We start from the raw sequence: 26,475 nt of genomic DNA, 5'->3' as shown, positions 1-26,475 counted from the left end.
ATAATAATAATTTTAAGCAATACTCCTATTAAGAAATAAGAATATATATGTGATTTGCTTACGCAATTTTAAACTGAAGAGTAAATTTATAGACAATAACAGTAAGTTTCTAATGATAAGTTTGTTTTTTCTACTTTAAATGGTGGAAATAATTAGCTTATCTACCATAATTACGACAAAAGCCAATATTACAGAATAGCGGTCTATTTAAAACATACATTTTACTAACATATTCTTTAAAACATATCTATTTTATTACAAAGATTGATTATATTTTACTTAATAACTTAACGTATTGAAATAAACGATTAAAAGAATCATTTGTTTTCAAATTTATTTAAGTATAATTTCGAAATTCTTTCTCGAAATGATTACTTCATACTTTTGCATGCAATCACTGCACTAGTCCAGATACTACGTAGTACAATAAAGGTATCGAAACATATGTTGTCCAAGTTATACATAAACATAACGTGTATGAGGTTAGAATGTACTTTATCTGATGTACTTAATTATAATTGGTCTTGTATGCACTTGCATGCAAATAAAATGTTCATACCGCTCGAGAAATCTGGAGAGAGCGTGCGCATTGAAGCAAGTAAAGGCAGGTTTTGTGTTACATCCACGTCAATACAATACATTAAGGCTGATTGGATAAGCATGAATATTTATATATTTTTGAATAACGTCTACTGCTTGTAGAATGTTCACGTTTATACTTGTGCTTCATAAAAAAACTTGTTGTAATACCTATTGTTCATTAGCGCTGGTATCATTCACGTTAAAATAATTTTAATACATATTATACATCAATAGATCTCAATCTAAGCCCGAATTTTGATATTACAATATACATTTTATATACATAAATATATATAAATGTGTACTCTAATAACGTTACCAGCAATTTCCTACGCGCGAAATTTAAGGAATAAGATATAGTGAAGTAAGTACAGGAGTCCTAATTTTCATAATTATGATATGATATATAATTCTTAGTAATCAGCTATGTACATAAAAATATGAGATTATTGTAAAGTAGTGCAACAACATCCTACATTACGTAACTATATATTACAATTATCTCCTTAGAATACAATACAAATCTGTCTGTATTATAGTTAATTGCTTAGATCATGCGTTGGTAAGAGCCAGTGTAAAAGTATTTAAATGAAAATATTACATGGTAAAATCTTCGCAAATAGCTCAACATCACGATGTTACACAACATTAATAACGCTAAATTGCAAACGATGATACATCAATTTAGACAACGTCGTGTTTCACGTTCGAAGTAACAGATTATGTATCGATTTTGTTAAATGTAAAAATAATTTTACTTAATAACATACTTATTTTAAACCGTATTCTTCGTCTATACTATAACTACATATATATAAAAAAGTATTTAATAATCGTGTCTAACTCTTTCTTATAGACGAGTTTGTCGTAATTTAAATATTTTCTATGCAATTATTTTACTATATATAGAATTTTTTATTCAATAGCAATAAAAAAATATAAAAGTTTGTATTACCCTGTAGGTACATGAGCGCAATGTCGATCGTTTAAATCAGAGCACAAAAAGCGACCTCGCAACCAGAAAGGTTGTTGGTCCGGTTTTGAACGACTCACTTTAAAAAAGGCTAAACATTTTAAATTCATTGTTCTTTAACAGCAAAATATAAAATTTTATTCCACGAATCCTGAAAAGTGCTTATACACTTAAATTATTTTTGTAACCTAAATACAATAATGTAGAAACTGTTACATAATTCTACATTCATTTATCAGAATCCTAATATAATTATATATTTATATTAACTGAATTACCTTGAATACGGTCTTTTTATTACATATGACAATATTGACTAATTTTTAAAAAATCAAACTAAATGCATATAGTGCTATAACTTGTTATTGTATAGGAAACAATGTGGGCAAACCATAAAAAGCGATAAAACAACGATAAGATTTTAACAACACACGAAACTATTTTACTTAGGCGTGAGATATTAGAATTGATTGATAGAGTAAAAACTAAAAGTTTGCGTAAGTGTTTTGCTTCACGTTAGAAAAGTATAGACTAATAAGTATATACGTGTTTAAAGTTATTACAAATGAAGTGTGTTAATTAGATACCTAATACGTAATAGTAATTGCATTCGATTTACTTAATGAACAAAGCAATATTTTATTTAAAGAATTTTAATTGGTACAAAAAAACTTCATCCATTTCATATGTATTTCATTTTTAAAACCATCAGGCGAATCCGTATAGACTTTGAGCAGACTATAATATTAGATAACCTAATTCATTTATTACGCTATATGCTAAGTTGATAAGAATTTAACTTTCTGATAGTAATTAAATTTAGAAAATCTAACAGAATTGACTACCATTATTAAACGTATTTTCATCGTTATCAGACTATGTCGTAATAATTGTAGTTAGTGGAAAAAACAGCTGCCGCCATTTTCATCCGCATTGCAACCAAGTAGTGAATTTCTATTGGCTGATTGTTGCCAAACAATACCAGCTTGATGCTATTCATTTACCATGTTTGTAACTGATATTACCTAAACCGACGAAAACTAACTATGGGCCGCTGACTCTACGGAAATTCACGTTATTACGAAAAAATAATTTACTTTCGATCTTCGGTTAAGATTTAATTTTGATTGTGATTTTACAAAAAGTTTGGAAACCAATTTTTTTACGTTCGACACTAGATGGCGATATGAACCTTCTCCTCGACCGCTCACTGCGCTACTTCGCCAGCTAGAGTCAATTCCGCGTCGATTCGATTTGCTAACGTAACTTTCGGAGGTATAGGTATTGTTTTATTACACAACTGTAACGTGATATACTGCGTAATATTGGGTTTATTGATATACTTAACAATGGTGTTCACTTTTTTCGAAGCGATCAACTTGTGCAGTTGCGCCGTCGTAGCTACGAAGGGGCGTTAGCGACGGCACCAACTAGCGTGAATAAACATTGACCAAGCACCGCGCTCCAGCAACTTACCGCAACATTCTTAGCGTAAAAGTTAACGTGGATGGTTTACTCTATGTAATTTGCGAGGGCTGGGTTGTTAAAATTGAGTTACCCTATCGAAGATATAACGGTGCGAACGACTAATACGAAATACGATTTTAATTCTTGTGATGTTATGTGATACTGATGTTTCGACAAAAGTTTTCGCTGATCTAAATGGATATTGGAAATACTCGCGCAAGTCATAAACATAGTAAGTATACTCAGCATTATTTTAATCTTTTTCGACGGTTTCTTGCTTTTATGTACAGCTTAATATAAAATGCAATCATTTATATTTAAATAAATATGAATCTTAATTTCAACCGACAATTAAAAATTAAGTAAAAATTCCTTCACGATGCTGATTTTTATTAAATATTTTATAGTTTCAGGAGTAAACAATCCTAAGGACTCATTCATAATTAATTTTCATAAAACTGTATAAAATAATATATATATATATATATATATATATATATATATATATATATATATATATATAAGTATAACAACAGCAAAATATACTTAAATTTATTTAAAAACTATTTTCAACAACTTACGTATATATGTTTCATGGTATTTCGAAGTTATCATTTTAAAGTTGCATTAATAGTTATTATTATAGTAACTTAAATTAAGTAATGCTTACAAGAACTCATTTTTAAAGTTTGCAACAAGAGGCCAGATACTAATTTTAAGGTCTTTTCGTAGAGATAACTTTTTGCAACTAATTTTGTTGGAATTAATAACCTTGAAGCAGCAAAATTATGTTTAATTAAATTATCAGTAATTGTTCTAACTTCATTAAGTACTGTACATTCTATATACACCGACATTAATTTATATCCATAATAAGTGCGCTTGCAAATGCTCATCATATTACGTATATATAGAGTAGAGTTTATGTATACAGCTCTCCATAAGTAATATTTGTATATATAATTAATGGCACCAAAACTAGTAATGCCATGTCATGATTGATTATGTTATCAGATTTATTTAGTTAAAAATAACTTCTATATGGAGTAAAATAATACGATAAGAAAATTATATAACTTTGAATTATAATATAATAGTCTGGAACTCAGAGCTCTGGTGGTTTTTGAGCCATATCCGACTGACAGACTTTTGTATCGAGAGATTTTTTTTATATTGTGTTAATGTTTTCAAAAAATATTTTATGACCTAATAAGGCCGGCTAGTCTTTTAATACGTATACAAATATATATATATATATTTATATTTATATATTTAATAATTGTACGCCAGTATATGCACACGTACGATTTCTATTTAACATGTAATAATGATAGAGCATGATATGCACTTTAGTGGTTTAATTTCCGCTACTATTAATAAAAAATATGATTTAAAATGTAATTAAATTATTATATTTCAATATTGGTTATTATTAAATGTGGTATCCGGTACGGTTTCAAATTATTATTAATAGTGATTTAATATTTGTTATAAACAATCGTTATTACTAATTATAACTTAACTTCAATTGAGTAATTCTATCGATTTACGGCTCAATTATAAAATGTTTTTGGCAATTCTTATTATCTCAATAATCATTTTTATCGCTTATTATTTTAACAGCGAACTCTTACCGTAAGCCTTATCGAATGATAAATTTTATTGTTAAACGTTATACGCAAATCTCAGTACGCGAATCCGATCACCTTATGAATTTATTGTACAAATCGATAGGTAGCCTGTAGCTACTATTATAGCGATGCAATATAAATTTACAGCAACAAACCTGAAACTGAATACCGATACGCACGATTCGGTACTTGTAAATAGATAACGCAAGTACCTAATAATTAATTAGTTCACGAAATAAAATTTGACGGAATAGCATTGAAGCTATAAAAAATACAATCTATGTGATTTCACCAGGCGAGTTACCAAAACAAAAAAAAAATTGTTTTTTATTTTTGTCCGTTTGTTTGTCTTAAATAATGCTCGAACTCGCAAATAACTTTAAAAACATTATGTACGTTAAAATCGAATTTTACGCTGAAACAAACAGCAGCTACTCGATTAATATTAAAGCACTTACATTAGTATGCTTAATGTAGAGAAATAGGTTGGTACATTACTTGTTTAATATATTGACCACGGAAAGTCAGAAGAATGTATACTTACATAACTCTTTATTGGCAACATTTAATTCAAAACAATTATATTGGGTGTTAGTTAAAAAATTTGGCATTATGAATGTTTTGACCTTCTATCAAACTATTTCATTATTTATATATAGAACCTGTATAAAGTATATAGTATATTTGTAGTAAAATTTCATAAATATTATAAATCACTTTTTTATGTAACATTACTATTATATGACTACTCTAAATTACTATAAATTATTAACATATAAATTCCGAAGTTACTATTGAGTTTCAATGTGTAAAAAGCGACGATTGTTCTTTTTTACAAAATTCGTGTTGTGAAGTCGATTGTTCATTCTTGCGTTATTCTCTGAGAAATATTTCTTAGCGGATTTTGCAACATAATTAAGTGTTGTAATGAGCTTGTAACTTACGGAGTTGGAATTTAAATTATATTACTTAGATACCAGGATAACGGTTGTTTCATAGATTACAATGATTTGTTAATAGACACAACAAAATTTAGATCCTCTACATTTTTTTTTTGTTATAAGCAAAAGTTTTGAATTGTTTTTGGCTTTATTCTTAGTGCATGTATCTTTATTTATATCTTGTTCGCGTGGACAATGTCGTTAATATTTTAGCTTGTCGACAAAATTAAGTTTGGTTCATTTTACATAGATGAGTACAGAAATAACCGTTCAAGACACGCATTCAATAAATCCTTTAGCTTTCTTGGCTTTCGTAAAACGAGCAAAACATATACCTAAAGTTTAAATGAAATCAGAATAATTCAATAACTTTTACCGATAATTGAAAACACTTTTATTAAACCGTAATAAACCGTATTTTAATTTATATTAAATAATCTCTTTTTTGATATTTGCAATAATCAAATGTTAGTAAAGAATGCAAGTAACTTTATCCAATAGGATATTCTCGTTTATGACGTTAAGTTAGGAACTTCGTATACTACACGCTGATATAGGTGTACCTATATCGACAGAGCGTCACGGTGGCATGCGAAAGCGTTCCCGTGGCGCTCCTCGTTAAGACGGAAAAGGTACCGCTGGTTTTTTAGTAGGTATTCCGATGTTCGGGGCGCACTCGGCGCCTTAGACACCGGCGAGCCCCACATACGGGGGGTATGGGTTACGTTTTTCCCCCACGGCAACAGTGGGGGAAAAACGTAACGCATTTTTCCAGCGATAAAAAACAAGGTACCTACCTACATACATGCAATTAACATTAGAAATAAAGACAAACTCGCAACCCTTGCTTTCCGCTTGCATAAGGTAACCTACCGAGAACATTTTTGAGCAACGGATATTTAATAATTAACTATTTAATAAATTGAGAAATCTCATTAAATCAGTCAATAAATGTGAACTCCTTAGAATAATACTCTTTGAATAAAGATATATGGAATTAACAAGCTTAAAAGGTTCCAACGCAGACTGATCAAAAATAATTATTATTGTGAATAATAATCACATTGTAATTGTGATTTATTTAAAAGAGAAACTACGCGAGTTTCTTGTCGTTTATTCTCGCTAGACGCTGCTTTCCGAAACGGTGATAGAGTTAAAATATTGACGATTGATAAGCGCTTTATTGTAAAGTTTACCACTTGAATAATTTCAAAAAATATTAATGTTAAAAATATTTATTACATTTTAAAAACCTCATTTATTCTAATTTATATATTCTATTAAAATACATAAATATATGTTCACCATAACTATAATAATAAATATTATGATAAGAAAAGAATAAAATGTGAAGTTCTGACCTTGTTTTGGACACGGTGGCTGATCTTAAGGCGAATTTCCAACTGCGTAGGAAATATTACGTACTATAATTTATTATTGTTTGCAAAACAATAGCACGCACCATGATGACCCCAATATCTATTCTCCCACTATCATAATCCTATGCATCGGCAGTCCGCCACGACATAGAACAGGTACAAAACCAGCGGCTATACACGCTTTTCGGGACACGAGAATGGTTACCTGCTATCTCCAGTTTTTCTTTCTCTCCATAACTCAAAATACTCTATAGCTTTTAATTGACCTGACCCGTGATATGAACCCAAAACCTAGGGCTCTAGAGTAGTTACTAAATCAACGAGACGTTCCCGAGAAATATTACTCATATAATATTACAGTGATAACATAAGTAGATTTTTTTTCAGACATAGCTTCATACTTTAGCATTTATACGGTCATCAACCTATATTGATTTTATTACTTACCTCTACAAAATTGCATAATATAGTATGAATGCTATTCTTAAATGATTGAAACAAAATATTGAAACCTACGATATTTTGTTATCCAAAGTATATTTGTGAACTTATATATTAATACCTAAAACATACATATTAATACTATAAATGAAAGTTATTAATATATTTTTAAATGTGTTTTTTATTCTAAATTAACTAGAAGTTAAAGCATCTGTTTTAATTATTTATTATCTGTGAAAGTTTGTTGTGATGTTTGAATGATCCAAATTTCAATTTCTGCCATCTGTTTAATTTTGCAGAACGCTACGTCAATGTAAATTAATTATATAAAATGAATAAAAATTATGGTAGAAGACTCGCCGAGTTTCAAGACGAACACTACTGCGCAGGAAATGTCACAGGAAATTTCCGTCGCTCTTCCTCACTGCGACTGCGCGGTGAAAAAATGGTGCAGCGATCGCCTTTAACAACTAGGAAATATATTCCAATAATCACGGAAAATACACACCAGAAACAACGAAGCGATGGCTCTCGTCTTCCAGAGCCAAGCCATCGCCCACGCAGTCAAGTATGTTATACTTTTATAATAATCCACGTTGAAGCCAATAGAGAATGCGAGCTGCAGTAGCCAATGCAAATTGGCTCTGCAGCTCGCTTTTAACACTTACCGTCGTTAGGCAAATTATTGATGTAATATTTGACTTTTAAATTTGCATATTTTTTTGCATTTAAAATTAAACCATTTTAAAATAATTCTATTGTTGTCTTTTTAGTCATTTAATTCAAACATACAAAACAAACCAAAGAAATCCTGTTTGAAAATACAAGAGCCTTGCATAGACAGAAATCTGAGTATGACAGATTCTGCCCAAACCCCACCTGGATCTCCGGAAGATTTGCCTGATGATGAATCGTTGCACAGTTATGGGAGTGCAGCCACCGCTGCATCAATCGACGCTGGATATGCACCATTCAATGGTACAACTTTCAGTGGCAGGTCAATGCGATATGTTTTGCATTGTTCCTCTCATGCGGGCCTTGCAGGAGAGGAATATTTAACACCGACTCAACGAGCTCAAAAGCAAATTCGTCGCCTTAAAAACCTTTTAAGCCAAGCCAAGAAAGACTTAGAAAAGAAAGACAGTGAAATATTTCAGCTTACAAAAGAAGTTGTTGAGTTACGTCTATACAAAGCTTCAATATTCTCACCGGATGAAAAGTCAAACTCTAGTGAGATTGTTACAGTAAGGGAAAACCATGGCGAAGCATCTATTGAAGAAGACAGTATTAAGTGCAAGGAAAGTCATAGATCCTTTGATATTATTGACAGCCCTTTATTTAAAGGGCAAACACCAACTCGGTGTCGCAATGAAATGCAAGGATCTTTTACTGATTCAGGACATTTTGATGATCTCACAAATTCCTCCTTACATTCAAAGGAATCAGTTCATATGTTGACCCATGATGCATCATGCATGACAGAAATATCTGACAGTGATGAAGAACGCCGCAATTTGATAGCTTATTACGACAAGAAAATAGAAGATGTTATGAGAGCCCATGTGGGTGAGACGCAAGAAATGAAAAAAGCCCACAATGACAAAGTTGAGGCTTTACTTCAAAAACTAGCAGATGTTAATACACGGTACTGTGAATTGTTGCCAAACTATGAACAAGCTAAGGAAAGAATACATGTTTTGGAGAAGCAGCTGGAGGAAGCAAGCAAACAGTTACAAGATGAAGAAAGCCGACATCGTTCAATTTATTTGCAAATGTACGATAAGGGTAGAGAAGCTGCCAAATATGAGTTGGATAAGGTAAAATATCTTCTGTGCAATATTGTTTTTATTACATATTTGGAAGTAGTAGTTAGTAAAAAAAGCAAATATTTGTAGACTTTTGTAAATTTCTATAAAAAAAATTTTTCTAGGAAAGTGAACCAGAACCCAGTACTAGCCAGTTGAACAGAGTTTCAGTTGAAGAGCTGTTGGAACAGTTGCAAATTACTCAGACTGAGCTTGAAAACGTCCGAGTGAGTATACGATAATGCTTTACTTATGAATATTGCTCTAAATAATATGATATGTAGATGCCCTTGCTAACTGACTCATTAGGCATATTCCAAATTCATAATTCCTGAATCCTATATTCTTAATAAAGCCCATAATTATTGAATTAGAAATATAAATTTTTCTGTCTGTTTCCTTCTATTTAAAATGCTAACATTTTCTTAGTGGTTTTTGATTTTATCTTTATAAATTTGTTTATTAAATTTTTCGATGAATTTATGAACTAATAAACCACAGTGTTGTACACCGTTTGTGTAGAGTGTGCAAGTAGTAGCAAATAACAAGAACTGCTTTAACATGTAGTGAATTACAGGACACTGCATTCACAGAGGACAGAACGACAAAGTCACAAGTACTTCTAAGTGCAAAGGAGGCTGTTTCTTTATGGGTCCTAGGAGCTCGAAAGGTTGGAGTACTGCAAAGAACAGACTAGTCATATTAATAATGTTTAAAAAATTTTTACACCTTGCTTTATTGCACAGGTCACAGTTCTTTACCTTTACATACTGTTGTATTAATATATCCATTGAAGTAAATCTAGACCGTGTAGGATGTAATGCATGTTACTGGCAATTTAAAAAAATAAGCACTTATTTTCAATCTTTTTATGTATAAATGTCACTTGATTGCCATATCAAAAAATGAGACAAAACATATCACCCACCATTTATCAATTGTATTCTCATGCAATATGTCCTCGTAGCTTTCAGGTCTCAGTATATCTAGGTTATTTATGTTATTTTGTTTAATATCTTGATGTAAATTTGAACGGAATATTCAGTGGCTATTTATGTTGCGAATATTGTTATATGTAATCCTAACCCTACGTATTTAACCCCTAGTGCTAGTTGTTAACAAAATTATTAAACCAAAACCTAACCTATGCTTATTAAGCTTTGCATGCTATATTTTGAAACAGCCTCTTTTGGTTATTTGGTGGAAGTACTTGGTAAAATATATGAGGAGAAAGGTATATTATATAAGTTTAAACAGTATTATACTTTAATAATAAAGTAGCTTTAATTTGTAACAAAATAAACAACTTATATAAACAAAACAAGTTGGAATGTTTCACTTACTGCTATACAATTCAAGTGTTCTTGAAGGCAACTTTACCAATAATAAAAAAACTTTAACTAAAGTCCTTATTACAATGTCGCTTTTATATATTGAATATAAAAAATAATCACATGATTGCGACGTTAATATTTATTAGTAACACTCGTGATAATTTTATCAATAAATTTTAAGGCACTTGAAATAAAACTTAAAAATGATTAAATTCTATTTTTCTTATACTTGAGCAATTTAATTTTGTTTTGTGTTTTAGATATTTAGACGTATTTAGTTATTATAATTTGGTTTCTAGTTATTTTTAAATGTAGATAGTTCCATATATTTTATGTATGTCTATCAGATGTGATCAATTACTAAAATGCTTATAATCTATTGCAGGCAATGTATCGTCGCATTGTAGAGTCCCAGAAAGGCACCAAGATGAACGTAGACCCTGAGGTGACATTACAGTTTCTGAAATCGGCCATTTATTATTTCCTCACGGACCCGGAGAATCACCAAGGACATTTAAATGCTATAGAAAACATACTAGGGTTCACCGAAGCTGAAAAGAAAAATATACGCAAAGCAAGAACGACGTAGACTGCTGCAAATGTGTGATAGATTTTATATAGTTAATTGTTTGCCACTTAGTTAGATATAATTGTTGCATGTCCTCCGAGACTAGATAGATTATACATTAATTACAATTGGCTGCACATTATTTTACGTTACTAATAAGGTAATACATATACATATTATATTTCCTTATATCATTTCACTGTGGTAATCGTTTACTACTTCATTTTTACTAGGGATATGGCTAGGCATATTAAATCGAATTTGTTATTTCGCAGATAAAGTTGTGATTTTTTTTTAAATAATTTTTAAGCGCCAAAGAAAAGCATTCCTTCATTTTTATTGTGCAATTTGTCCTTTATTTATAAGTGTACAGTGAAGCTTAGTAGAGAATGACAATTATTTTAAGTGTTATAATTTCTATGTTTTTTTTCCTTTTACATTGTTTTTGTTTTTTCGCATGTTATATACTTTTATTTTGTTTTTATATACAATTTTATTTTTAAATTACAGCGTAATTTAAAAAAAAATAACTTGGAAGGTTAATTTTATGTTTCACAAACTGTAGAGAAATCTAAAAAACGTCACCTGTCCTTACATACATTGCGTTACAATAAAATTAACCTTCTATAGCTAGTTTCCTGATAAAATTTTCAGCTTTATCGATGTTTTCTTGCCTCCTTAAAAGCTACGTCTGTGATTAGAATATTTATATAATATATTGTTGCATAATAAAGCCTTACTTAATCGCTATTCCATTCTAGTGGGATCTTATTTTGTTAAAATAATATCAGCATAATACTCTTTTCAATTTGAAATTCACAGAAATGTATTACTAGATAGGAAACATTAACTTATTTTACTTTAAGGCAAACATAGCGAATGTTCGGAGTGTAGTTGTTTTGTATGGCTAGTAATAAAGCTATTACTTAAGCAACATAAAGTAAATCGATCATGGTCACCATTTGCCACATCCATCTTTATTTTCTACCTTTTCTGAGCATGTCAAATTGATGAGAATATAAGTAATCTTATTTATATTATAGTGGATGGACATTTGTGATTTTGCATCTTTTATTGCATAATTTAATGTTTTATTGCGTACCTGGTAACCGTATAGGTACTATATTCATAAGAATTAAGTGTGACATTTTCACTGACAGCTATAATTCTTTGTTTTAAATAAACAGTGAATCCATAATGTGTTTTTATTAAATAGTGCATATAATATATGTCTGATCAATGTGATTGAGTTTGATTAATTAATTTATCAAAGACTAACCAACTTATTCCTTTTTTGAGTTTCGTACTTCTAAAGTAAAAAGGAACCTTTATACATTTATTTATAAGATCACTTCATTGTCCGTTCGTCTATCTGTCTGTCAAGACCATTTTTCTCAGGAACGCGATGAGGTGTTAAGTTGAAATTAATACCAAATACTCAGGTCTGCGGTCCTTTGGGAGTTGTGAAAAAAATCAACCCTCTTAAGTCTACGCAATCAAAAGATAAGGCCGTTTTTGACGCATTTCCCATACATTCACTAAGAATTAAAACCTATATGGTACTGGTCTATGAAATCTTAAAATAAACTGGTAAATCTTTCAGTATTGTGTGGTGATACGGAACCCTCAGTGCGCAAGTCTGACTCGGACTTGACCGGTTTTTTTCTTTATTTGATTTCGAAAAACCCGGAAGGAGTTCAGACGGCGCAAGACAAGGCTTTACGTGCTTTCCGGGGCACGGAATTGTCAACACTGCCAACTTCCAGACTCCGAATTGCTTATTGGCCCGCCTTCGCATCCCGTGGCTTTATAAGCCATTACGAAAAGGGCAGACAAATTCGAAATTAAATGTTAAATGAAAATCAATTGTTTATCTTAGAAATATTTTATTAAACTTAAATAAATGTAAATGATTGGTAAAAACATACGCACATAAAATTATATTTAAAGCTAGCACAGACTTACACAATATTATTATTTCTGCTTATTATTAAAAATTGCGGAAGAACTGATATTTTTGTAATCTTGACAGGTTACAAATGGCGAATTAGCACACGTTTAAAATATCTGCCACTTAGCCTCATCACAATAGATGATATAAAATGTATATTCACAACCATATTTTGTACAGTTGAAATTATAAAGTTACACATGCTTATCCAATATGAACAATTATTGTAACATTGTATAATTGATACAAATTAATATATTGTTTATTTTTTAACTTTGAATCTTAAATCGACGAACCAAATATATGGCACAAATTCGTAACACTACTAATACAAGTTTTTTACTAAATAACAATGTCATGGATTTTAATTATTACATATACGATGTCATTACTAATAGACAATATTTCCTTTAATCTTAATACCGGTGCAAAAGTCATTGTAAAATCGACGGCGAAATAAATGCAAGAATGCCAAAAACCTAGTTAGCTGTTTTTTAAGAGATTCCAATCAGTCTTATTTAATAATAAAGTATATTTAATTTACATTAATTTTAATCAATAAATCATCAGATCAAACTAAAATTACAAGTGACATAATGTAAACATACTTAATTAAAAAAAATCATCTACTGTATAACCTTTGGATTAATACAAATTCACATTTGAACTGTTATTGCCTTATATACTATTTAATTGTAAAAAATATTATATTTAATTGTAAAAATCAACATCATGTTCGAAAAATAGCAGCACTGCATATATTTAAAGGTACGTTTTCATTTTATTTATTACCAATTCCTTATATTATTTTTGAAAGTAAATACAGGAGTTGTCAAAAATCGAGATCAGTATAAAAATGATATGTCAGTGTTTCTTTTTAATCATATAAAAAATCTATTCACTGCAAATGCATCACAACTTTTTAGTAGCACTGGTTCATAATATGTATCCACGTTCTTACTCTTCAAAGAAAAACTATATTCAATAAGTTGAAGTTATTATGAATCATACATAGTTTTTAAATATATACATATACCTATTCCAATCGAAATAGGAGTAAAGGTAAACAAACTGTAGATTTACAAATTGCATGCGATTTGATAATTGTTCTGCTGTATTATGCACTGCAAACAGTTCTTGATTAATTTAACAATACAACACTAGTGTTAGTGGAATAGTCCACTTAACTACTTATAACCACATTAATTTAACTTTCGTTCTGATTACAAGTTCGCGGACATTAAAAACGCAATTTTTTCGCGAATCCATAGTGAATATCATAGATTATTCAAGATCTCGAAAAATGATATCGCGTCAATTCGGTGGCAAGTTGTTTATTTGGGTTTACTCCTCTTGTGGTTGGAATAGGCTATAGATAGATATTTTAATTATTTTGATGAGTTATTTCTTAAACCAATGTTATTTTCAGATACTTTCTAAGCACTCAATTAGCTATCCGAAGAAAGACGAGCAGGTATCCTTTTATTTTTTAGTCATCAAAATGTTACAACCCTATTATTCAAAGAAATAGTTATTTCTTATGTCATTTATGAGGAGAAAAAACGCTTACGTATCTTATTTTTAAGCAATAAGACGGTAAATATATTGAGACTCAATTATATAGGTTATATCTTGTGTAAAAAATATGTATCATACATCAATATTATGTATCATTGCCGTATTGTTTGAAAACTTAATGTGTCTAGATGTATAATATCATCGTTCAAAATAACTTTATAGTCAATCGAAGCTGAACTTGACTTCTTCGCGAGAAGGGTCATTATTAGCCGCAACAGCTTGCAACCAATACCGACTTATCTGGCTCTCGATGGACGGAGTGCTCTCCTTGCGGACGGATGCCCGCTTTCGTTTAGCCTTACTGTGTTTTGGGCGTCGACGGCCAACTTTGGTTTTCATTTCGGCTATTTTCACCGAGAGTTGGCTGTCGAGGGAGTTTCGACGGGATTCGACCGAGACGTGGCGTAAGCTGATGCTTATCTGCGAGTCCTAGAAAAATAGATTAAAAAAATATTCATATTTAGAAATAGACATACGAATGTTTAGTCAGTAGTGTATTGTTGCGTAGTAGGGGGGCGTACCTGCGAGTTGCGGCGGTCGGGCGTGGAGCTGAGCGAGTGGTGGTGCGCGGGCAGCACGAGCGCGTCGCGGCGCCGCACGAAGCGCGGCAGGTTGGCGGCCCACGACGACGACAGCTCGCCGCTGCGCAACCAACATGCGCTGTTACATCGATAAACCCTTCTGTCTCGGTCTTTGTTTACGAGCTTCGATCGCTATTTCGATTCAAATTACTTAAGCCCCTGTCGTTTTCGCTTCTGTCAGTTGTATGAATAGTTGAATGGGAAAATAGTAATATACTTTCTAACTTGACAGTTCGCTTCTACGAGACGCGATATAATACTTTATATACTTTATTTCAAACAAATTAGTTATTTACTTATTATGGATATAAAAAACTACTATTAACTTATGATAATATTATATTAAATTCATAGACGTATCGTAAATGGTACTCATATACAATAAGTTGAATAGTTACAAAAAGTTTGAATTAATAAGCGCATTACATAATCAATTAGAAATACATTGCTTCAATTTAAGCCACGGTTTCTAATATCGGAAATAATTTTCAAACGTTTTTGTACCACAACTTTAGAATGGCAACAAAACGTGGACCTATATGGGATACTATGAACTGCTGAGAGTAGTTTCACTATTGCACCGATAAATGATTAAATAGTCTAGTGGCTAAATAAATTTTAGAAGTCAAGAGACAAATAGTAAAGAAATAGTGCCGAGTAAGATAACCTACACATATATTTAATCATTATACAAAAACTGATTTAGAATGTATTTTTATTCCGATGGAATGAAAAAAGATGTTGCGAGTTATGACTTACGATAATATATTGAACGTTTTAGTAGATACATATAAATGTATAATAATCAATACCTTTCGTGTTTGCCATCGTCGGGGTAGTCAATGGGCGAGGTGTTGTCCAGACAGAAGCCCACGGGATCCTGTCGCGAGCCGCCCAGCGAGATGGACAGTCGCCCGCGCGTTATAAACTCGTTGCGGCGTTTGTATGCGCGCGCGATCAGCTCGTGCTTGCGGGCGCGGCGAGTCATGTCCGCTTCTACTGAGCACCCGCATTTTCTGTTAAGTATAAGAATTATTTTAAATATTTTTGTTTATATTGACTTATCATTGCTAAATCTTTATATTAATATCGTATTGATTAAATAGGAGGTAAATTTAATTAAATTTATAATGCAAAGATTACAGTTTTGCTTAAAAAACCTGACATCAATACATTAATCACATGGCCTAGTGGTTGGAACGCGTGAATCTTAACCGATGATCGTAGGTTCAAACCCGGGCAAGCACCACTGAATTTTCATGTGCTTAATTTGTGATTATAATTCATCTCGTGCTTGACGGTGAGGAAACCTGCATGTGTCTAATTTCATTGAAATTCTGCCACATGTGTATTCTACCAACCCGCATTGGAGCAGCGTGGTGGAATAAGCTCCAAACCTTCTCCTCAAAAAGGGAGAGGAGGCCTTAGCCCGTCAGTGGGACATTAACAGGCTGTTATTGTTGTTGTCATTGACATTGTCAATCAGTTGCGAGCACGAACACCCAATATTAGCCGAACTCACTTGGCCATGTAGCGGCGCCAGGCGGCGGCGGCGGCCGGCGTCCAGGTCCACGACGCCATGAGCGCGCCGGCCGCGAAGCAGCACAGCAGGCGCAGCTGCAGCACCGACACGGACGGCCGCGCGCCCGCGCCGCACTCGCGCGCCGCGCCCTCCTTGAGCGCCTCCAGCCGGCAGCTGCGGGCACTCACTGTACTCGACCGCACTCGGCGCGCTTGGCGCTATGACTGCACTCGTTGGCCGTGTGCGTAAACATTATACTCATTTTTTTCTTAAATTTCATTTTACTTCAATATCGATGATTAGAATTATGGACGTGCAAAATTGAGTTATATGAGATAAATTAGTAGGAGTTAAAATTTAAACATACGAGTGCCAGTACTAAAAATATGAGATATTTATGACAGTATTTATTTTCTTAAATAACTATTGAATAATATAGTTGTTATAGCTGAAGGTAGTAAAAAATAGTACACTAGCCTTTCGACCAGAACAAATCGACGACTGATCTCAACAATTGTTTCCTAGCAAAATATTCCTCAAAATTACTTTTAGAATATATAAAACTTACATGATATTTTTCTTAAAGGCTTCCTTCCAAGACTCGGCGTTACGGAACTCGTAGACGTGGCAGGCGAAGGTGACGCAAATGAAGACAGCAACTAGAGCAGCGGTGAGCGAGCAGCGTGTGATAGTTTGACGAATTTTATTTGCAGCCCGAGTGGATATCACGTCCTTACTGGAGACACGCACGGCTACCAACGAGAAGACACCTGAAAGAAAAGTATATATTTAAAAGTTACCCATTTCACTATAATAACTTCTTAAAAAAATCTTTTGTAGACTTTAAAAGGCCTATCACAAAATTATATTTTACAAAATTAGGTATTTATGCACGACGAGTCGATCGGTATCCTGAGTTTACGGCACAGCGCTGTCGCTGTGACTAAGCAATCTTGATAGTTTTTCTATTATTTAGTTTATTGTTTTTTCTTTTAAATATTGTTAGCAAATATAAGTAATTCAATAATTAGCGAAGGCCGGCAGATATATCAAAATCTAATAAAACTATTTTTTTTTTCTGTGAAACTTCAGTGTTTTTCACTGTGTGATTTGAGTGTGTTCAGTGATTGAGTTTGTGTGCATTCGAGTTGCTTCCACTAGCTATCAACCCACGGCTTCCCTCGTGTACATTATTATAGTATATTTTTTTAGAATAATAGTAATCCCCATTTTAAGGAATTTACTAATATTAGAAATTTTAGTAATTTACTCCTCCAATTAAACATAAAGCTTATGCCGAGAATTGTGACAATAGCCCAAAGTTCGAACCTGGGACTTATGTGCAGTTCGTAAACCGTAAACGCTATTGGCCCTTATATCGTTTTGTATTATCTTTATATTTTTGTTTTTTAAGAATATTAGGTAAGTATTTTAAATATCAAATAAATTAATTATTTTAATTGAGCTTGCTTATATTTAATTATTTAACTAAATTAAAAAATATATTAAATAATCTATTTTATATGTACACATGATCTACAATAGGTAGGCGCACTATATATATATATTATATCTATAACATCCGATTTCACCTGGTTTGATTCTTAGATATTATACTTTACATAAAACTTACCTCTGAGTAAAAAATATCCTCCTAATAGCAGAACAATGGAAAGTGGTGCCAAAAGCATAGCCGCTCTCATGGGATGGTTGACATAACCAACGAAGCAAACTCCAGTCACACTATTCCCATCAACTTCACCGAAGGCCATTGTCGTTATGGTTAGGATGAGCGGCAAAGACCAAGCCACTAGGTGAAAATAAGCTGCTTTCTTGTCTATTCGGTCTTGAATTTTACCTGCAAAATATTTTATTAGCTATTAATTTGTAGTAGAAAGTTATGTATTTATTTCACATTACAAAAGAACTATTTTTCTTTGCATTATAAGCAAGGGATAAATATGTCACCTCCTTCCATAGACATTGCCAAGGCATTGTAGAAAATCTTATAACCATTGTTAAGGACCAACGACAAGCATGGGCTCAGAAGACGTTATGTCACTTGTGAAAGCAATTTTACTGGCTTTATTGTATTTTACTTAAACAATTATGACAATATTATGAATAGTGCAAAGATTAAGTTATTATTCGTTTAGCTTTGATTATTATAAATAAGAAACAATTTAAACAAATGAAACTCACCCAGTGCTCTAAAGCTCATGTGCCACGCGTAGGTGAATATCACAAACCAAACACAAGCTGCGATCATAAAATAATATACCTGCAAATAACATTAAGGTCAGTATCTAGAAATATTATTGTAAATAAATTTATCTCATATCGATACATGTTATAAAGGTACCTTACCAAAACAAAAACGACGACACAAGATAAATTTTCTTCTGCTGAAGGTTCACCTTGTCTTCGGGTCCCATCCTTTGAACAAACTATGTCATCTCTCGATCCTACACCGAACTGCACCAACCATCTAAAGAAGAAAGAGTAATAAGTTTATAAAATCTTGTGTAGTATATATAAATATTACAGAATGTAATATTAGCCAGATATATTTTATATATTAATTATTATCAATTAACCCCTTAAAAGCCGCCCTTAAAACCCGCCAGCAAAGTTAATTATCAATATCAGATTAATGTATTAAATAAGTATGCAATTTTTAAGTAAAGATTTATTATTAATTTACATTAGTGTTTGTATATTTCCTTTTAAACAACATTTAATACTCTAGAGACTTTGAAGGGCTGATGGGTGGGAATCTTAACTACACTGGAAGTGTTTAGCGAAACGAACCCCATGGAGGCGACAGCGAAGCAGACGTTGATGTAGAAGATGACGAGCGCGGGGTACTTGTTGGCGCTGCGCCAGTCGATGAGGAACGTGCCCACCGTGAGCAGGTTGAGCGCCAGGCACGCGCCCGCGCCCCACGCCACCAGCCGGTGGATCTGCTGGTGCTCGTCCTCCGTGTACAGCGGGTCGCGGCACGGCAGCCCGCAGCCCGACACGCCTGCGCACCGCCCGACATTCACTCATACACACGATACACGTTTACAGTACTGGGGACTCGTTTGCGGCTTAGTCAGATAAAAAAGCTTCGGAGCGTGGGATTACTGTCGGGACTTATTGTCTGAAATACCGAACTCGCAAGCAAAGAATCACAATTTTTTTTCGTATGGTATGTGCTTATCTTTTGATATTAAATAAAATAACCGATGGTTGCATGTCTCAAATTATCAAAATATTTATCAATTTCAAGCATACGTTAGACTGTTATTGGTGATAGGAACTGGCAATGTTGTATCTTAACAGAGGCCTTTCAACATGAAATAATAAAAAAAAAATTGTTTTTAATTAGGAAGACGTCTTTTTTATGCTTCAATTTGACCACAGATTAAATTTAGCTTTCGGATTGTAGACTACAAAAAATTTTTATTTGTTAAAAAATACTCAAAAATTTACCTTCATAAAAATGCAATTTCTTGTCCGTATGTATTAAGGGCGGTAAGCACTTCCCAGTTGTATTGAATTTCATCTCCCTAGCTGCATTCTCGCATTTGGGTGGGAACAAAGTAGCGTTGCATTTTAGGAACGATGGAAAGTAAGATGTATTATACAGAATAGAGCACGGTTCCATAGTAATTTTACACATTTCATATGAAGGTAAGTGGACCATATCTTGATCCAATATTCTTTCGCAATTCGGCATGAATGTTGCACAGAGTAAGGGTTGTATGACGGCCCAACATTTTGGCACATTTATCAGTTCCCTGTACAATTCCAACTGATTTTGTATTTGGTATTGATTGTCGAAAAACGTGAGGCGGACGCTAGTTCTGTTGTAAGGTAGCTTTACTCCTAGGCATGTTGTTTTGTTGAGAGGTTCACACTGAGCTCTTCTCACGCAGCTGTTGAGTTTTATCTCTCTTTCCGGAAACCATTGTGTACCCTTCTCTGATTTTATTAACTTATAATTAGGTGTCCCTTCGATTGCTTCAAGACGAACGGTAGTATTTTCGCTGGTGCCGGATGTAGTCAGAGCATTTTTATCACCGCCGTTGTCGTACTGACTCGCCCAGCAAAGTGAAATCGATACCAGCCAATACAGCCATCGGGCGATGTTCATCTGAAACAAATGATACTTGTTCACTTGCAAATTTTTAAAAGTTGTTTAGGGAGAAAAAAAAAAATAAAAAATTAAACTACATTTTATTTCTCAATTTTTCTTTATTTATGTAGGTAAGGGCGATAGCAAATGAAACCCTGTGTGAAATATTTCATAAATTTATTCCTCTACAAAAATTAGTTAAATTAATTGAAAACCACTTAACACAAGGTATACTTTGTAGTCCAAGGATGGAAAGGGCAGGAACGGAAATTAAGCCAGTACAAAAACTTAGGTTTTGTTGTATTAGATTAATACTGATTCAACGATAATCATCTAAACCGAAACTTTACGACCCAAATAATGAATAAACTATTTACAATTCCCAAAACCCATATTGAAAATAAATTAAACGCGCTATAACCATTTGCATCCTAGACCATATATATATGTATATATATATATTTAATTTGTTAATGCAAGTTTTATTAAATTTTATTAATATTATATATATATAAAAAAAAAAAAACAAAATAATAAAAATAAAAATTTGCTTTAATGTTTTTTTGTATTAATTTTCCTAACAATACTTACATGTCAGTAAAAAAAAATATAAAATAAATTGATATATTTTTATACATCGAAAATAATGCATAGAAAAGGACTGCACTGGCTTTTAGGTTGAAAAGGAACTTGGACCTTGGACATATTTTTTGTATAATTTATTTAGATAACTAATTTTAACACTTTATTTCATCCCACATAAACAAAATGTTAGAAGTTATAAAATATATGTATATTTTTTTTTATGTGTAATATCTTTATTTATTGACAGTAACAAAAAATACCAAATTCTTACTATAAATTTGATGTCAAATGATGAGCAGGACCACTACGGAGTTTTCTATGTACACCATTAACATTTGCTCCTTTTCATCAGCACTTGTTTTCTCTTTACCCCAGACATTACCTGTTATAAAATAAAAATAACATAAAAAAAGTATCAACATCTGAAAATATTCCATTATTGAAACTAATGAACTCACCACTTTCTCCATATAAAGAAAAGGTACCTGTAGATAAAACTAATAATTTTTTAAATTTTTTTATATATATATATTTTTTTTATTCAACGTATGGAAATAAAATACAAGCTGTAAATAAAAATTATGTACAACCTTTTTATTCACCAACACTTTTAATCTTTTACACTTAACACTCATTACCTATCATTCAAATGAATTTTCAAAAGTCAGCGTAACATGCATTTTGAGATTTAATCCTAGTTAGGTTGTTTTCCTCCTCTTCTAAACTGACGATTGGCACCAACACCTCGACGAATCCAAGATGTGCCACGTTGAGGACCACCTCTACGAATTATGCGACCACCAAATCCATTCATTCCTCGACCTCTGCCCCGATCTTGTCCCCTTCCACGATCAAGACCTCTACCTCTAAGCTGTCCTCTGTCTGGGCCTCTGCCCCTGAAGCCACCAATCCATCTCTGGTTCCTTCCATAACTATCATTATCACCATTTTCATTATCATTATAGTTTTCCTCTTCATAACTGTTTTCATAAGATGTATCCTCATTATAATCATCATTCTCTTGGGAAAATGATTGATTACTGTCATATCCACTTTCATAGTGCCCTTTATTAAATCCATTGTCAGGGAAAGGTGGACGTTGATTCAAATTGCCCATTGGTGGCATATTATTCATAGGTGGCATGTTGCCCATTGGAGGCATGGTACCCATTGGTGGCATACCTCCCATTGGTGGCATTCCTGGAGGTGGCATATGCATTGAGTGCATCGGAGGACCATGAGGAGGCATAGGTGGTCTCATCGATCCCATATTAATTGGAGGTCTTAACAAACCCATCGGTGGCATTGGACCCATTGGCATCATATTATTCCTTTCAGGCCCATTATCATAATTATTGTAATCTTCTTCGTTTTGTTCACTAGTATCCATTTCATTATCAAAATAGTCTTCTTTTTCATAATCATTCTTATCCTTATTTTCTTCATCTGCAGGTTGATTTTCATCATCATTATTTTCTTGAGTGGGATATTCAAATGGAGGAAAGTTATCATCATCGGCATCCTCTTCCAAGTGTGGCATCATGTCTTCTAAATCTTCAATTTCACCTGTAGCTATATATCTTTTCAATGATATTGGTCCTTCTGATATAGCTTTTTCAAGTTTTGAACCTGGCTCTACTGGAATTAGTTTACCATAAATAAAAATAGCTGTAGGGTTAAGCTGTTGAAGGGGCACAGCACCAGCAACAGATTCCACTAAAGCTTGTGTTAAAGCTTCTGTTGCTGCATCATCAGCTGTTGGACCATGATTCCATTGAGCTTGGAAATTTCTTGGAATTGGTTTACTGTAAGGCACTTTCTTCACCTTCTTTTCAAATTCCATGGGAATAAATGTAGTGTCCAAGTCTAAACCAGGAATCACTTTATCAGTGTCAGAAGAGAATATTTCAACTTTATCTTCAGGACCCATTCCAGGTATAGCAGCTGGTTCTTCCAGATCTTGATCATCCTGCACTCCTGGAGGTAATGTATTAAGATTATATTTGTCCCTCATTTGATCTCCAGGCCGATTACGTGTCCAAAACTTAGAAGTATGGTCATTAGACCCAGAACACAATATGTGACCAAGAGGATGCCATGCCATTGTCCAAACTATTGATTCATGAGCACCTTCTATACATCCCACTTCTTTATCAGTTCCCACATTCCAAAATAATATTGAACCATCAGAACCTCCAGAACAGAACAAGCCCTCATGGTTTGGGTGCCAAACGACACTAGATGCTTCTTTTTTGTGACCTCTAAATATTTGTAGTTCAGTTCCAAGCTTACGAATATCAAATAACTTTAATAAGTGATCACGAGATGCAGTTATAAGCCAGTTACCATTATCATTCCATTTTAAATCCATCACTGTAGATTTATGAGCATGTAGAGTTGACAGAGCTGTTCCTGACTTAGGATCCCACAATTTTATAGGTTGCTGATTGTCTTTGCTACCAGAGACAATAAGAGCTTTTGTGGGGTGCCATTGTACACATTTGACATCAGCTCCATGTCCTCTTAATATTCTTTCTTCTTGACATCTATAAAAATCAAAGATACGCAATGTGCCATCATCTGAACAAGTAACTATTTTAGCATCAGTGGGACTAAAACTTATGCCTCTTACTGCTTCCTTATGAGCTTGATACATTTTAACATTGTTCATGTTACTTTGCCAATACTTGATAAAACCGGAATGATCACCAGTAACCATCCAACCTTCACCATGGGACCAAACCATTGTCCGAACTGGTGAGTCATGAGCTTGCAAAATAGTTTCAAAATTAAATGTCAATCCATTCCATAAAGTAAATTCTCCAGATGAAGCTCCAGTTATCAATCTGCGCCCCTCGGGTGTCCATGCCACAGCAAAAATTGGACATCTCATCTTATTCGTAGCAGTCTTAACAAAACGGGTGGTAACAGCATTTATGGGGTTATCAGGATAAGAAGGTGGCGGTAATAGGTCAGGAGTATACATAGCATCTGGTTGCAACGCGTGCCTGTCCCGCCAGTCTCGCTGCCAAACACGACATTCTAAAGCCTTTATTATTGCAGAATTATAATCTACCGTTTTTCGCATTACAGATTTACGTAAACGTTTACCATCAAAGTCGTCTTGAGTCATATTTAGGGGACCCTGAGGCGGGAATCGCATTTGATAGTTGAAAGGTCTAAAATTATGGCGAATGTTGTTACGACCGGGTGGGCCCATTGGGCCACCCATGCCGGGTGGAGGCATCCCCATATTCGGAGGAGGGTGTCCAAAATCCATGTTTAAGACTTCGATACCTAATTAGAGAAATATTTTTATTACAGTTACGTCTATGATCTTAATAGTAGCACTCAAAGTATGCATCATGATTTCTTACCTTGTTTTCAATGAAGACGGTTTGACATTATACACGCTTGATTCACAACCACACTTAAAGAAAAACAACTTAAAACACTAATCAAAGAATATTTGGAAAATTAACACAATGTAACTAACCTAAACTATTAGGAATAGCGGAATGCTACCGAAAGTTAGACAGCCAACGAACCAAGCCAGCCATGTTTATTTCCATAGAGTATAATGAATTAAATAACATAAACAAGCAACAGACTAAATATATTCTTTAGTGTATAGAAAATTGTCGTTGGAAACCAAAAACGGCTACCAGTCAAACTACCAAACAATAATTCTCGAGTCTTCGACATTTTATTTTTTCGTTTGAAATATTTTTTTTAAATACTAATATATTAATTATTAATTAATCAATTATAATTAAGTACATTTTTCTGAGTCTTCTGTATGAAATTTATTAGTCATAAATATTCGTGATAAATAAAAGTTATAAAAGATTAAGAAATATTTAATATTTTTTTAATCGCCTTTCAAAAAAGATTCGCCTTTTTTGGTTTTCGGTTCTATATTTGACGCGTATGCTGTATTTTCTATTAATAGAGTAGAGGATTGTAGCCCAATGCGGGTATGGTAACGTTTGTGTTATAAAATAACATTTATCTAACACATACACATTTTAATTTTGTATGCATATATTTTAATGGTGGTGTGGCTTTGTGCTCGTCTTGATAGGTACCACCCACTCATCAGATAATCTACCGCAAAACAGCAGTACTTTGTATTGTTGTGTTCCGGGTTGAAAAGTGAGCCAGTGTAATTAGAGGCACAAAGGACATTACATCTTAGTTCCCAAGGTTAATATTTCTTATAGTGCCAATGTCTATGGTTGTTGGTGACCCATATGCTCGTCTATCTACCTATAAGTATAAAAATAAAATTAACATAAAATCGTAACAGCCTGTGAATATCCCACTACTGGGCTAAAGGCCTCCTCTCCTCTTTTTGAGGAGAAGGTTGGGAGCTTATTCCAACACGCTACTCCAATGCGGAATGGTGGAATATACATGTGGCAGAATTTCAGTAAAATTAAACACATGCAGGTTTCCTCACGATGTTTTCCTTCACCGTAAAGCACGAGATGTATTATAAACACAAATCAAGCACATGAAAATTCAGTGGTGCTTGCCCGGGTTTGAACCCATGATCATCAAGAAAATTCACATTCGACAGATTAAGATTCACGCGTTCTTACCACTGGGCCATCTCAGCTAATATAACAGTGATTATAAATCTAAAAACATTTTTAAAAAATCTTACAGTTTTATGGAAAAATAAGAAAAACCTAAATATTTTTGACCCACTTTGCGCAATTCGAAATACCGCGTTGTGATTCACGTGTTATTTAGAAGGTGTTATTATATTTTTATTGTTATAAATAACTAAGCTTTCTTATTGCCTTTTGATGGTACCCACTTGTTATTTGGTAGCACTCCAAACATAAAATCAAAGGAAACATTGTTTATGAAATAATTAATTTGGTAAAAAACACATAGGTAATTTTATCTAATATTCAATATTATTTTCGAGTTTCATCTTTAAGTTAGTCAGTTAACAAGTAGCAATACTCAAGCTCAACAAAAAAACTCTATGCATTTAATAATA

General features: G+C 33.0%; 3 protein-coding genes across 10 annotated transcripts; 1 reads left to right on the top strand and 2 right to left on the bottom strand.

Annotated features, from left to right (window-relative positions):
* The first annotated feature begins 2,036 nt into the window (after positions 1-2,036).
* Positions 2,037-12,319, top strand: LOC126772021 (protein quick-to-court). 4 transcript variants are annotated; one of them, XM_050492197.1, is made up of 8 exons: positions 2,037-2,052; positions 2,734-2,836; positions 2,927-3,254; positions 7,714-7,982; positions 8,188-9,231; positions 9,345-9,446; positions 9,797-9,889; positions 10,939-12,319. In XM_050492197.1, the coding sequence occupies exons 4-8, from the start codon at positions 7,746-7,748 to the stop codon at positions 11,140-11,142; spliced, it is 1,680 nt and encodes a 559-aa protein (XP_050348154.1). In that variant the 5' UTR covers positions 2,037-2,052; positions 2,734-2,836; positions 2,927-3,254; positions 7,714-7,745; the 3' UTR covers positions 11,143-12,319. The 4 variants fall into 4 exon arrangements, with proteins under 4 accessions (XP_050348154.1, XP_050348155.1, XP_050348153.1 ...); XM_050492198.1 differs by lacking the exon at positions 2,037-2,052 and having other exon boundaries at positions 2,744-2,830; XM_050492196.1 differs by lacking the exon at positions 2,037-2,052 and having other exon boundaries at positions 2,744-3,254.
* Positions 12,320-12,990: 671 nt separating this feature from the next.
* Positions 12,991-25,022, bottom strand: LOC126771709 (protein smoothened). Of its 5 annotated transcripts, none has more exons than XM_050491733.1 (11): positions 24,958-25,022; positions 20,231-20,894; positions 19,565-19,778; positions 19,121-19,241; positions 18,956-19,034; positions 18,387-18,611; positions 17,322-17,523; positions 16,754-16,927; positions 16,044-16,247; positions 15,172-15,310; positions 12,991-15,079 (listed from the first exon to the last, which is right to left on the bottom strand). In XM_050491733.1, the coding sequence occupies exons 2-11, from the start codon at positions 20,892-20,894 to the stop codon at positions 14,813-14,815; spliced, it is 2,289 nt and encodes a 762-aa protein (XP_050347690.1). In that variant the 5' UTR covers positions 24,958-25,022; the 3' UTR covers positions 12,991-14,812. The 5 variants fall into 5 exon arrangements, with proteins under 5 accessions (XP_050347690.1, XP_050347688.1, XP_050347687.1 ...); XM_050491731.1 differs by having other exon boundaries at positions 24,839-25,018; XM_050491730.1 differs by lacking the exon at positions 24,958-25,022 and adding an exon at positions 24,573-24,760.
* Positions 22,031-24,741, bottom strand: LOC126771708 (pre-mRNA 3' end processing protein WDR33). Its single transcript, XM_050491729.1, has one exon. The coding sequence runs from the start codon at positions 24,739-24,741 to the stop codon at positions 22,156-22,158; it is 2,586 nt and encodes an 861-aa protein (XP_050347686.1). The 3' UTR covers positions 22,031-22,155.
* Positions 25,023-26,475: the final 1,453 nt, after the last annotated feature.

The sequence above is a fragment of the Nymphalis io genome, chromosome 11 (assembly GCF_905147045.1).
Source record: "Nymphalis io chromosome 11, ilAglIoxx1.1, whole genome shotgun sequence".
NCBI lineage: Eukaryota > Metazoa > Arthropoda > Insecta > Lepidoptera > Nymphalidae > Nymphalis > Nymphalis io.
The sequence above is the reverse complement of the archived record's forward strand: the minus strand, read 5'-3'. Positions and strand labels throughout refer to the sequence as shown.